The sequence below is a fragment of the Dipodomys ordii genome, unplaced genomic scaffold, assembly GCF_000151885.1.
Source record: "Dipodomys ordii isolate 6190 unplaced genomic scaffold, Dord_2.0 Scaffold117, whole genome shotgun sequence".
NCBI lineage: Eukaryota > Metazoa > Chordata > Mammalia > Rodentia > Heteromyidae > Dipodomys > Dipodomys ordii.
Window position 1 is genome coordinate 4,644,534 of NW_012267333.1, and position 15,039 is coordinate 4,659,572.

General features: G+C 35.1%; 1 protein-coding gene across 1 annotated transcript; it reads right to left on the reverse strand.

Annotated features, from left to right (window-relative positions):
- Positions 1 to 9,637: 9,637 nt before the first annotated feature.
- LOC105995350 (olfactory receptor 1086-like) lies at positions 9,638 to 14,928 on the reverse strand. The gene is given in 2 exon segments (XM_013029056.1): positions 9,638 to 10,594; positions 14,866 to 14,928. Coding segments are annotated over 2 exon segments (1,020 nt in total).
- Between the last annotated feature and the right edge of the window lie 111 nt (positions 14,929 to 15,039).

The window sequence follows — 15,039 nt, forward strand, 5'->3', positions numbered from 1 at the left end:
TTCTATATTAAACATTTCCAATGGCAAATTTCAAAAATGCATTAATTTCAACACATTTTTTAAAGTTTATAATCCACTTGGCTGGGCACCAGTGGCTCATGCCTGTAATACTATCTACTCAAGAGGATGAGCTCTGAAGATTATTCTTGAAGCCTGCCTTCACAGGAAAGATTATGAGATTCTTCTTTTCCCTTGGTGGTGGAGCTTGAACTCTAGGCCTGGGTGCTGTCCCTGAGTTCTTCAGCTTAAGGCAAGAGCTCTATATATTGAGCCACAGCACCACTGTGGTTCTCTGGTGGCTAATTGAAGAGTCTCACAGACTTTCCTGCCCAGACTGGCTTTGAACCGCAATCCTCAGATCTCAGCTTTCAGAGTAGCTAAGATTACAGGCGTGAGCCCCAGGTGCCTGGCGATTGTGAGATTATTTCCAATTAACCACTCAAACGCCAGAAGTGGGGCTGAGGCTCAAATGCTAGAGTATTGTCCTTAAATGAAAAACTGAAGAGATAATGCCCATTCTCGCAGTTCAAATGTCAAGACTGTACATACACCCAAAAATTTATACACTTACAAGTCCTAGAGTTAAATTTTTTAAAAAATCTGTCAGTACAAAAACTATAGGAGTTCACATCAGACATTACTTGTCTACAAAAAAGTAAAAATAGGTATGCTTATAGACACAGTTAATAACCACCATAATTTGTGGATATAGAGAGCAAATAAGTGAACTAAAACTCTATTCTAACCTATAAAAACAAAATCTCAGGGTTTTTGAAGAGCATGAAAGACATTTAAAATATTGAATATATCCAAACTACTTGAAAAGTCTTCCCCATATATCATGGACATAATTATCTTTGGTTTCAATTTGTTTTTAAAATGGGGAAAGTAGCCTAACTTCAAAAAGTTCTCTTTGAACAGATCTATGAGCATGCTTCTGTATAGAGACTGCACTTCTTTGTCAAGACTGAAGTGATGAGTGTTTGAAGAGAGGTAAGAAGATGAACATTTGCAACTTTCTTCAGTCTGTATCCCAACCTCATACTTGTCTGCAATGACTAAAATTGGATAGCATTCTGAAGTTTGGGATTGGTTATCTTCTATTTTTCAGAAAAAAGCAACATATTCACTGCAAAATAATGTGATGTAAATTCACTTAAATATTATTTTCCCTGGTGGTATTGTCATTTAATTCAAGATGTGCTCTGAAATATAGGGGCATATTAGATGTCCGTTATATGCAAGAACCTAGGAAATATGAAGGTATCTGAGCATAGTAGGAGAAACAGTTTATTGACATTGAATTCTAAATACTAAAGTTCCTTTTGGGTTAATGGGTACTATATTGGAAAAAAATATTTATAGCTGTTTTAATAATTTTTTAAAGTTGTATATTATGTATAATTTTACTATTGTACAAACTACTATTAAGATAAAATACAATGCCTTAAAGTTTTGTGGAATTGTTCCAAAATGTTTCATTATTTCCCTAAAATCTTCTTTCAAGAATAGCATATCATGCAGAAATAAGTGAAATGAACCCCAAGATAAGGATTCAAATGGTTTTTTTTTCTTGCAATTGTTTCTAACATATTTATAAGATGACTTTTTTTGTTGCTTTGTATGTCCCTCCCACACGGCATAACCCCTGTTTTCACTGTATTTGATGTTGGTATAATTTGTGGAGGGGAAGGGAAAAAACAAATTGTTTAAATAGAGGTACAGGTGGACCCATTGCAACAATGAGATGTACAAGTTGTTACGTTGAAAAATGAACTTTACAACTTTGGCTGGGGTAGGGGAGATGGAGGAAGGATGGGAAGGGATGGGAAGGGATGGGAAGGGGAAGAAAATGAGGAGGCAACAATGCTTGATAATAAATGTACTCATTACCTTGCCCATGTAATTGTAATCCTTCTGCACAGTATTTTCACAATAAGAAAGGAAGTTAAGGTAAATCTGAAAAAATGTATACAACCAAGTAAAATACTTTTGAATGTATCATTCTTGACAAATATAAGGTGTAGCTTAGCTGAAATAAAAATGTTATTGAGATTATATTCTATCTTAAATGTATAGTGAGAATCTTATTGAGTTAATATTTTTTCTCCTAAGCTAGGCACTTAAGATAATATTAAGATAGGCTAGTGATTAAGATCATTCTTATTACTGTACAAAATTCTATCAGTATTTATTAAATTATACTAGCAATATCAATATTAAACAAGGGGTACAAATGACACTCCTCCTTTTATAGATTATTTTTCTCCTTCAGTAGTTGTAGAGTTGTTGCCATTCAACAAAGAAGTATCTGACTACAATGCATCTTGATTAATATCTCCCCTTTCAACTTTCTCCCCCATCCTTCACTATCCCACCACTTCTTCCATTTTTCTTAATTTTCTAATATAAGCATTGAATGTTATAACTGTGCTTTCCTTCCTTCCTCTCTTTATTTGTCTACCCTCCCTCCCTTGATCCCACCTCCAATTTCAAGCTCCAGATTCCTAGTATTTACTTTCTAATAAACTTGTGCATACTTGGAATTTCCATGTGCGTGCTCTGCAAGTGACGAGTCAATAAACAAACAATTCCTTTATTGTAAAACTTAAACAGTGAATCTGTTTACATGTGCTTTATGTTGTTGATGCTGTTCTGACCCCTTGTATTCTAACCTACCTCATGCATGTGCCTTTCTGAATACAGAAATATGAGTAAATGTATCAGATACAACATGAAAGAATAACACCAGGCCATTCAAAGAGAAACCACGCACATATTGCCTCATATTGTATTCATTGGTATGATTTTGTGATCACATTGAGGCAAAAACTGTGTAGGTGGTAGGTGTTAACTTTCTTAAAAGGTAAAGAAAGTTAATAATGTTTCATCTCAATTTTGGAGTTGAATGGAAAGAAATGATGATTTCTCCATAGTTCACTTTCTACTGTACACTTCAGTGAACATTTAATGAGCTCCCTAATGCAAACTGAGAAACATCATGCCCTTATCTTAAAAATGTATATATGAAAAGTTCCTATTGTCCAATGGTGCTTTACATATTCCATTGTAAAGTAGTGACTTCTTATTTGCATCCAAAGATCACCAAGTAATCACTTGTATAATACATTTTTGAAAAGATGACAACAAATAGTCTCATGTCATTAAATAAATATTCAAATAAACCCATCAAACTTAAAGACTGAATCATTCAGCTTTCAAGTTTTGCCATTAAAACATTGTACGTAAACTGGAAACTGGTGGCTCAAGCCTGTAATCCTAGCTACTCAGAAAGCTGAGACTGAGAATTCTGATTTAAGGGCAGCCTTGGCAGAAAAGTCCTTGAGACTCTTACCTTCAATTACTCACCAAAATAGCCAGAAGTGGAAGTGCTCAAATAATTGATTTCTTTGAGCCAAAAAGCTCAGAAACAGAGTCCAGACTTCGTTTCTTCTCATATTTTTCCAATAGACACTACATATTTTTCTAAACACATATAGCGTGCTTCCCAAATGCTTAATCAGCTCAACGTATTTGGAGTAGCTAAAAATTAATAAGGAGCAAAAAAGAGAGATGACTTTTAGCATCTCAGACATCATGGAATACAGAGTGGGAGAAGGGTTTACTTACATTCAACAGCAAAGCCAGGGCAAACAGATCATTATATAGATTTGGTACCATAAGTCAGTACATATGAACCTCCAGGTTTGTTAACTGTCATGAGAACTCTCAATGAATCCACCAGACCCAAACATGGCATTTTTTAAAGGCCAATTTGTAATTTTTTTCACCTTTGTGATTCTCTCTTGAGGATATGCTCAGCAATTGTAGACTATCCCTGAAGTATTTGTGAGCTTAATGAAATACCAGGAAGTTATCTTCTAATTGTCAGGAACAATGTTTAATAATTTGTGAATTCATTTATATATTTATCTATTTTTAATTAATTGCATATGCCAGTGATTCATCTTTTGGTTTTGTCCAAAAGAATTGGAAATGAGATTTCAAAGATATGTTCATACCTTTGGATGCATTACAGCAAAATTCAAAAGAGCCAAGATGTCAAAATAGCCTAAATATTCATTCTTGATCAATAGTCTAATGAAATGTGGAAACTAAATTTAATAGGATAATTGTCTGGCTTAAAAACCAAATGTCTCATTATGTGATAATAACTGTGAGCCTGAATAAAAAGATGTTAAATGAAATAGACCAGTTAGAAAATGACAACTACATAATTGTGCTTACATGAGTACCAGAATGTGGAATAGTTGTTATCAGAGCTGGGATGGTATTATATAGACATGGAAAGACATGAAATAATTTCATTCTGGAGGTCTGCTGTGAAGAATTGTACTTGAAGGTAATAGTTTATTACATCTTGGAAACTCTTCAGTGAGTAGCTCTTACATTCAGTAGAATGAAATCAATCTAATATTCTTTTACTGTAGTTTTCATTATTTGTGAATATGTAAACAGTTAAAATGTAAGTTTTATTTTTCCTTACCCTATATAAAAGTTCACATTTGCCTCTTAAAACATAAGAGAAAGAATTCTCAATACATGCTACAAAAGGAATGAACCTTGATAAATTTGCACTTACTCATTGTAAATGGAAAACAATTACAGCTGTATGGGAAGGAAGTTACATTTGCTGATCTAAATATTTTAGTTCTGGATAAGAGTGGTCATTGTACAACCTTAAAAATAAAATAACGGTCACAAAAACAACCCCTTTAAGTTGAAACAGTAATTTGATGACAGGTGAATTTTCATTAATAAAATAATTTTGATCATTACAATGGGTGATTATTCTTGATAATAAATTTGATTCATCATATGCAGAGAATATAGTCAAAATACTTTATAGACATATGAAACAATGCAACAATGAAGGCTATTGATGTTAAGTTTGGTACAGAGGATGAAAGTAATGGAGGGTGTGAATATGATCAAATTATGCTGTATGCTTATACAGACATGTCATAATAATACCCCTTTGTTTTATTAATTTACACAAATTAAAATGTGGGAAAAGTCTACAACTTTCTATAATTTTATCAAGGATTTAATTTAGTATAATATGGTAAAAATAAAGAAAATGGGAGGAATATTTCCTATTTCCATGCCAGAAATTGGAGTAAATGATTCAAGAAAGCCCAAACCAATTTATTAGTGTTACATTCTCCTACAGGTTCACTGTCTATTCTTTATTAATTCAATAAGTATATTTATGGAAGCATCTTTTCAAGTTAGAGGTTCAGTCTTATATTTTTGATTTCTATGACATAGATTAAAATTTTAGTAAGCAAAAATGTCACAATTTGTAATTTTCAGTTCTGATTGAAGAAGTACTTTATAGTTGATAATATAAATACACTTAGACATATGTGTAAACAGATATAGACAAAGTCAGTCCTAATTTACATTGTATAGATTTGCAAAACACTGCAGGTCAGTGACCTTGATTTATTTTGTATTTGAGGGAAGGAGTTATGTAATGTATCAAAGAAAAGGATTCAAGGGCAACATAAATCTGAAAATATTACCTACAAATAAACTCTAATAGAAGACCTTCATTTGTATTATACAAGGGTTCTTTAAATTTATTAATCCAATTTCAAGAAAATATTTGTTCAGTTCATTCTATATTGTAAGGATATTGTCTGGGTATAATTGATACATAAAGTGAACATTGATGGCAAAGATGCATTCAAAATAATAGTTTCAAAGTGACAATTTTGAGCTGTGAAAATGAGAAACAAAAGATCAATGAAGGTAACATAATACCCACCTTCCAAATATACTACAGAGCCTCAGTAACAAATGCAACATGATTCTGGCTCATAAACAGACGACAATGAAATAGGACATAAGCCAAAAAGCAACTCCATATAGCTACAATAAGCTGACTTTTGACAATGGAATCACGAACATATATTGAAAAATGAACCAGTATAAATAAATGGTGTCAAAAAGCTCAATCTTCACATATAGAAGATTGTAACTAGATTTCTCTCTTAGGTCCTGCAAGAATAATAGTTCAAACTGAATCAAATGCCTTAAGACCAAATACCTTAATTTCATACCTAAAATTTTGAAAGTACCACAGAAAAACAGAGAAAATCTTGGAATATCTAGACATAGGCATAACAGACTGTGTAGTGAATCAGTAGCTCAGCAAAAAGAATGAGATTGACAAATTGGATTATATATAATGCTGGGAGAAAGAAATGAATAAAATATTGTTAGCACATCACATAATGGCAAAGAAAATAAATCTTCTGGAAATCATTTTATTGAGGTTGCAAGATACAAGGTTAATAAATGCTTACCTATGAAGTTTTGTGGATGTAACTGCATTAACTGAGCAAAGAAGAGCAAGGATTGACAAATAGGATTGCATAATTTTTTGAGGGAAAAGGAAATAGACACTAAACTGAAAAGAGTCAACAAAATGAAGAATAGATTCCCCAACTCTAAAATATACACAGATATACACAAATATAAACAGAATATGCAGGGAGCTTATAAAACTACACACACAAAGCACAATTAATCAATGGGAAATGAAAAGAACAGACAGTTCTTAAAAGAGGAAGTACATATGTCCAACAAAAACATGAATAAATACACCATGAAATCTGCTACATTTCATCTCACTCCAATCAGAATGGATAATGTCAAGAACACAAACATCATCAAATGCTGGCAAGGATATGTGGGAAAAAACAACTTTTTAGGTTTAAATTACTATTTTATTTATTTACCTTTAATTTATTAATTTTTATTGTAAAGTTGATGTGCAGCTGAGTTAGAGTTACATAAGTCAGTCAATGAGTACATTTCTTTGTAAACAATGTTACCCCTTCCCTCACTCTCTCCCAGTGTTTCCCTTCCATCCCCACCTACAAGTGGTATAGTTTATTTTCCACGTAGTGTCTAATGAGTATCACTGCTGTATTTGTACATGCTTTGTCTCTCCATTCCTGTGCCTCCTTATACTCCCCAATACAGATAAACCAACAAACAAGTCTAACAGAAAAGAAAACAAAAAGAACAACAAAGGAAAAAAAGCCTCAATTTGAAGGAACTTTTATAGACTGTTGGTGGGAATGCAAATTTGAACCACTCTTCTGAAAATCATTATGGAAGTTCATAAATATAACAATATAGAACTAACATGTGATTCAGCAATACCACCTTTGGGCATATTCCCAAGGATTGAAAGCCAGGATACAATGAAGATATTCCTACATCCATTCAGTATTATGGAAAGAGTCCAGATGCCCTACAACTGGTAAGGAGGACAAACAATGTGATATATGTAGCCAATAGAGTGTTATTTGGCTATAAAGAAAAGTGCAATTTTATCATTTGCAGGAAATTAGATGGAACAGATCAGATCATCATATTAGGTGAAATGAGCAGTTTGGAAGGACAAAAGTCAGGACTTTTCTTCATCTATAAAATATAAGAGACATATGTGTGTTTTTATAAATATGGAATGTTTACATATATGTACATATACATATATAAACATATATATATATATAACACTATTGAAATTTTAAGATATTTGGTAGTTTAGAGGGAGAGAAAAGCAAACAGCAACCATGGCTGAGGGGTGATGAATAATATCAAAACTCATGGCATTTATGTTTCAAGATGGGACAAGCAAATTCACAGGGAGTTGTCAAATATTAGAAGGCTTGGGGGAAATAGAAAGAGTGCGAAACTGTAGCTTTTAATCTGATTGAAGTATAATGAATGCCTGTATGAAATACAGTGATCAAAGCCCTTGGTACAATCAATATGCACTAAAATTTTTAAAGAAAGTATTATAAGACAGTGTCTGATAAGCGATGGATACCAAAGGGAGAGGGGAGGGAGAATGGAGAGAATGAAGGATGGTGAACATGGTTGTAGTATTTTATGAACATGTATGAAAACTGAATGGTAAATAATAAATAATACCTGAGCACATTAGAGACACACTTCTGTAATTTGATCTTGGCCTTGGGCAGTGAGAGAGGGTGTTTTTCTTTATTTTCTTATTCTTGTTTTTTTTCGTTATTCTTGATTTTAAGTATGTGGTTGGAAAATGTTAAAGCCTTTTCTCTCCATTTAGTGAGGAACTGAAATAGGGGTTTAAAACAGAAGAAACCCAACCTAATTTCCAACTCAGTGATAAATCCCAGAAGTTTTTCCCCACTCTCAGTTTTCTCTGACATTCAGGTTGTTGCATGCTCCTGCAAATGAAGCAGAGTGCTTGACAAAGGACTGGTAGCAATGACTTCTGGTCATTAGGAGAAGTCTCTTGTGAGAGCACTGTTTTTGTTTGAGAGCATAGTTTTTTTAATATTAATATAGCTTAATTATATCAGCTAGAACATTTCCATTATTCATAATTCTAACTGTAGTAGACTACAGTTTATTTTAATAGAGATTTTAGGATTCTAGGAAACCATTTATATACATATATGTATATACATACACCATTTTGAAGTAAAGCTTATATTTATGTATGCTTGTTTGTGTGATTTTTTTTGTGGTACCCTGGTTGAACTCAGGTCCTCATATTTGAATCACACACTTGCAACTGATATTTGTCTTTTAGGTAGGTTTTCAATTTTTCCCCTGGACTAACCTCAGCCTGAGTTCATCCCCTCTTCTTATTTATTTTATGTATTTTTGTATTTTTTAATTGTGAAAATACCCTACAGAGGGGTTACAACTATACGGGCAAGTTAATGAGTGCATTTCTTATCAAGCATTGTTGCCTCCCCCTTACCATCCTTTCCCATCTTCCCCCATGCCCCCACACTAAAGATGTATAGTTCATTTTCCACATAAGATCTTGTACATCTCATTGGTGCAATGGGTCCACCTGTATCCCTATTTAACTCCAAATGTATCAAAGACCTTGGAGTCAAAACAGACATTATGAAAACATTACAGGATGGAATAGGAGAAACCCTAGGTCTCCTTGGTACAGGCTGAAATTTTCTTAAAAGAGACTCAGAAACACAACAAATCAAAGAAAAGTTGGACAAATGGGATTGCTTGAAAATACAGAGCTTCTGCATGACGAAGGACATAGTTAGCAAGATCAATAGAAAGCCCACGGATTGGTACAAGATCTTTACTAGCCATACAATGGACAAGGGTCTCATATCTAAAATATACCTGGAACTCATCCCCTCTTACCTAGGGCTTTCTAGGTACTTGGATTACAGGTGTGCATCACCATACTCATTTTATAAATGGCCTGAAATTAGCTTATCATGCTAATTCTTGGCCAAAGGTAGGCTTGAGATAGAATTCTACTTCCCGGGTTGCTGAGGTGACAGGCATGAGGCCATGTGGCTTGGATTCTGGGAAACTTTTATGTATTCCAGACGATGTCAGCATCAGCATCCATACCTTAATATGTGAATATATGTGTAAACCTGGTATAAACCATATGCCCAAATCACTGTTCTTCTGCATTCAAAACAGAGCAGGACATAAGATAGAATATAATCTTTATTTTTAAACTATTCAAGAAGATAATATTAGCCATAAGTTCAAGCAAAGATCCTCATCATATCCTCCCCTATGGACACAGGCAACATTATTTTCAAGGTTCCCAGTGCTATTTTAGTGCAAGAAAATATTTTCTAAATAACTTCTGCATCGCCTGCTTTACATCTTTATTCCTCAAGCTGTATATTAGGGGATTCAACATAGGAATCATGATAGCATAAAATATTGACACGACCATGTCATGCTCCAGGGCATAGTTAGAGCTGGGTCTCACATACATGAAAAGAACCGTGCCGTGGAAAATCGACACTGCCGTCAGGTGAGAGCCGCAGGTAGAGAAGACCTTTCGCTTCCCTTCAGCAGAACGCATCTTCAGGATCGCAGCCAGAATGAAGCCGTAGGAGACCAGGACAATCAGGATGGTGACCAGCTCAATAGACCCCGCGCAGTAGAAGAGGAGCAGCTGGTTTAAATGAGTGTCAGAACAAGAAATTGCCAAGAGAGCTGGGATATCACAGAAGATGTGTCTGATTTCATTGGATCCACAGAAGGACAGTCTGAAAGTGGCCACCGTGTGTACAATGGCATGAGCAAATCCACCAATATAAGAGGCGATAATGAGGGGTACATAGACTCTGGGTGACATGCTCACTGTGTAGAGGAGAGGGTTGTAGATGGCTACATAGCGATCATAAGCCATGGCAGCCAACAGAAAACATTCTGTGGTCCCAAACATAACCGCAAGAAACATCTGTGTTGCACACCCAGAGACTGAAATGACTTTCTTCTTTGACATAAAATCTACTAGCATATTTGGGGTGATGACAGAAGAGTAGCAGGCATCTACTGAAGACAGGACTCCCAGGAAATAGTACATGGGGTTATGGAGTCGAGAATCCCCAAGGACCAACACAATCAGTCCCAAATTTCCCAGGAGAGTGAAAAGGTAGATGGCGAGAAACAGGAAGAGGAAGACAATCTGCAATCCGTGGCTGTCTGTGAATCCCTTGAGTACAAAGAGAGTTACTTCAGTGACATTCATTATGTTGGAATCTCATAGAAACAACTAGAAGAGAGAAATTCCAAGAAGAGAGTTAGATGGTAATGAAATAAACAGCCTTGTGATGCTAAAGAATCTGGCTATTGTCTATACCTGTGCATATGCATATGTATATATATATATATATATTTGTCAATGACTAATTTCTCTTCAATGAAGTAGAATTCAGGAATGTTCATTTCTGTGTTTATTGGCAGTCACTACTGCCAATAGTAGAAGCGATGATTTTAAGACCATGATTGCCTAATTACTTTTTATTAATTACCAAGTAAACTAGTTAACATAGCTGAATTCTATTGACTATTTCATGTTCATACATTAAATTACAAAATGAGTGGCTAATTAAGGCCATGAATTATTATATCAGGGCAGAGTTTGGCATAGAATTAGAATATTAGATCTGTCTGGAATTGTAGAGAAGTTTTCACTATAACTTGCTCACTTCTGGAATAGCAATATTAATACGAGTTTCATAAATCTGAAATAAATACTGAAGAACCACTTATATTAAAATTCAATTTTTTAAATATACTGAGCCTAGAATGCAAGCCTCACATCTGTTAAGTAGGTAATCTACCAGCACACTGGGCTGGTCTGGGTTTTCCTTCTTATATTTTCTTGCTCAGGCAAGAAAGTCTGTGAGATTCTTATCTCCAATTAACCACCAGGAAACTGGAAGTGACACTATAGCTCAAATTGGTAGAGTGCTAGCCTTGAGCAAAAGAGCTTAGGGACAGTACACAGGCCCTGAGTACAAGGGCTATCACTAACAAAATTTTTTAAGTGTACAATGACCTTACTTCTGTTTTGGACAATAAGAAGTTTTGGGTTAAATTTTTTCTTGAGTCAATTTTTTGAAAGATGTGAAAATCAGTTACACTAAGTTGACTCAATTAATACAAAAATATCTCCAAAAGATTTGGAGTAATGTCTAGAAGAATAGCTATAAAAATTTTCACCACTAAATAATCTTGAATTTGCTTTTTAAGCCAAGAAGAATTTAATTGTAAAAATTCCACTTGAATGCAGTGGAAATAAGGGCAAAGATCTTGAGCTGCACGATGAACACAAAGTTTGCAAAGATGAGAGACATGATAACAGACATTTAGTGAGCATCTGCCACAGGAATAAGCTGCTATGAATTTTATATTATTTCACCCAGTAACAACTTAACTAAAACCACTACTCAGTTCTTGGTCTCACTCACAGTATACAGCACATTCTGACTTATTTTCTTAACTTTCTTCCCTAAAACTATGGTTTTGTTGTCCAGTTCTTCTCTCCTCTGTCCAGTCTGATTGTACTTGAGTATATTGAATCCCTGAGATATAAACCATGCTTATATAAAGAAGATATTGTTTTTAAAACACTTTTTCCATATTAAAGATATAAGGCCATAGGTTATTGTGTGAATCAAATATTTCCTTACCCTCACTGAAAGAATCATGCCTGTTCTCATCAATTAACTTCATTCATCAGAAAACAAAATCATACCTCTTTGAAACAGCAATCTTTTACATAAACAAAAATCAACTCAATAGCTTCACTTTTTTCTTCCTTCTATGAGGTTGCAGCTTTAATTCATACAAATACTTCCAAATATATGCGATTTAAACATGTAAGAGAGGTAAGAACTAAAGTGTTATCAGCAACTACTATGTGCAATTAAAAACAACATAGTTATTCTTTAACTGCATTTTTTGCCTAATAATCTTTTAGTTACCTGACAATTTATCTTACCCAAGAAATAGAACATGCTAGTTTGGCCCCTGAGTATTATTCATTCATGTTGTTTATATGTACTTCTTCAACTGCTGATAAATCTCAAAAGAGGTGCTCCCAAAGGAATATGCACCAATTATCCCCTGGTTCATAACAGCAACATAATGATTTGATTTGTAATGAAAGGGTAAATGGTGTTGGTATGAGGTCCTACACGCTCTTCCTTATAATGTGTCTGAAGGGCCTAATTGTATTCTTTTCCATTAATACTTTGTTTTCTCAACACTGCTTTGGAGAGACCATCCTTTCCCAACTGTGTTCACCTAGTTGAGCATACATGTGAAATTGTATCAAGGCTCTCTATTGTGGTCCACTGATCTCTGTGACGGTGTGATGCCTCTAGCTTTGTTCTTTAACAAAATTGCTTCGGCTCTTGTGTTTTTTTAATACTAATACCTGATTTTTATGGTTTATCTTCTTCTTCAGGGATCTTGGAATGCTTCTCCTGACTTTTAAGACCACTGTGTATAATATAGTCTTTAAAATGTAAATTAAAACCAAAATGCAAACATTGCATCAGTTAGCATACTTGCTTTCAAAAATTAAAAGATCATAGACCATGCTCTACATTGTTGATAGGAGTCTACAAATGCAGTTACTATGGAAAACAGTATACACCTTATTTTGAAAATTAAATCTTAAAGTATCATAGCATTCAGCAACCAGATATTTAACTATATACTCAAATAATTGATGATCTCAAAGGCCTATCTGCACTTCAATATTCATTTTAGCTTTTTTTGAAAAACCTCAAACATGAAAAAATTAATTTCCATTGATGGATGAATTGGAAAAAGTTCTACTTTCATACAATAGGATCTTATTGAGAACTTAAAAAGAAGTTCTAAGAAATGGAAACAAGAGGCTTGCTTTTGTGTTTGTTTTTTCTCCTCTGTCACTGCTTCTTATTTCTGCACCTTTTGAATTGTATGTAAGTTTATCCACCCTGGAGAGAGTCCTAGGGAGCACAGAAATGGTGGAAAAAAAGGCTGAAAAAATGCAGCAGTGATACTCACTGGACACTATGTTGAAAATGAACTATAGAATTTGTGGGAGCAATGAGGGGAAAAACTGCAAGAAAAACGAAGGAATAGGTAACACTGGTCCAAAGTAATGTACTTACTGCCTAAATTATGCAACTGTAACCCCTCTGTACATCACCTTTACAATAGCAATAAAAATAATAAAAATTAAAAAAAGAAAAGAAGGAAGTCTGGACATAGGTGGCAACATAGAAAACCTGTTAGACTTTATAATATGTGAATAAGCCAGGCACAGAAAGATGAATACTACTTAATTCCACTCTTTAAATGTATGGGGAAGAATCAAATAATCACATTATCTTCCTCAAGCAGTATGGTCCCTTATATTCTAATAGCAGAAGAACTTCATAAATCCTCTCCTTTTACCAAAATAATTCCCTGCTTAATAGTGGTGTGGACTGTAACTAAGAGTCCACCATTTCTTTTTGAAGTCTATTTTGGACAAGGACCAAGACTCTATAGCTGATACAGAATGATGTGGCAGTGTGCTCTAGAGGTGTCTCTTGCTTTTGACTTTTTTTCTTTGTGTCGTCTATGGGGCCTGAACTCTGACCTTGGGCACTGTCCTTCAGCTCTTCAGCTCATGGCTAGCGCTGTAGCACTTGAGAAGCAGCGCCACTTCTGGCTTTTTCTGCACATGTGGTGCTGAGGAAACGAACCCAGGGCCTCATGCATGCAAGGCAAGTGTTCTACCGCTGATCCTAGAGGTGGCTCTTGTTGAAGGTGTTCATTCTGTGGCATTGGATGCAAACTCTGGCATACTGTGATTTTCAGAAAACTCTTGAAACACAACCTGGGTTTGTTTCACATGGACAATGAACTCGCAGCCCACAGGAAGAGTTCACTGTGATTGTCAGTAGCAGCCATAGAGGGGTGAAGAGCTGAGTTGGTACCCCACAGTTTTACTGGTAAATCCCACAGTATTACTGGTAAATCATATCGACTCGAGCTGTGAGCTGTGGTTTTAAGTTTGCATGTCCTATCTATAATGGATCACTTGAGGGTGATGGTCAGTGTGTTTTCCTTGGAAATCTACACTGCTGAATGTTAACTGGCCTGCCTGGGGAAAGCTGTCTATTGGTTCTCATCTTCCCAAGCTGCTGTTATTGCATTGCTCAGGTAGAATTCTCCTACTGTGTAGTATGGAGTTTTGCCCCAGAAGCACATCTACTCATACAATATGATTCTTAGATGGCAGAGATATGCACTCCTGAGGAAGATGGTTGATTTATGCTGAGGATAAGCCTAATTTCCTTTATGTGTGCTACCTTAGCATCTTCATATCTTAATCGGTTCATTGACTTTTTTTTTGTTTTGAGGGATGGCTCTGCCCCAGGGGCCACCAGAGCATAATTGGTCACTAGTTACATTTGAAGGTGGGAAATATATTCATGCTCTAATGTGGACCTCATGTCACCCTGCATGCTCTCATGTATCGCCATGTTTGCCTACCTTGTTAATCTGGGTCATTACCTCATGAGCCACTGCGCTGCTTTTACTGGTGATGCTGTCCATAGGCCGTGTACAATCCTTACTTTGGGACTAAATGTTATTTTTATCAACACTTCCCTCACCCACCTCAGGTTGGCAGGTGTGTGTGTGTGTGTGTGTGTGTGTGTGTGTGTG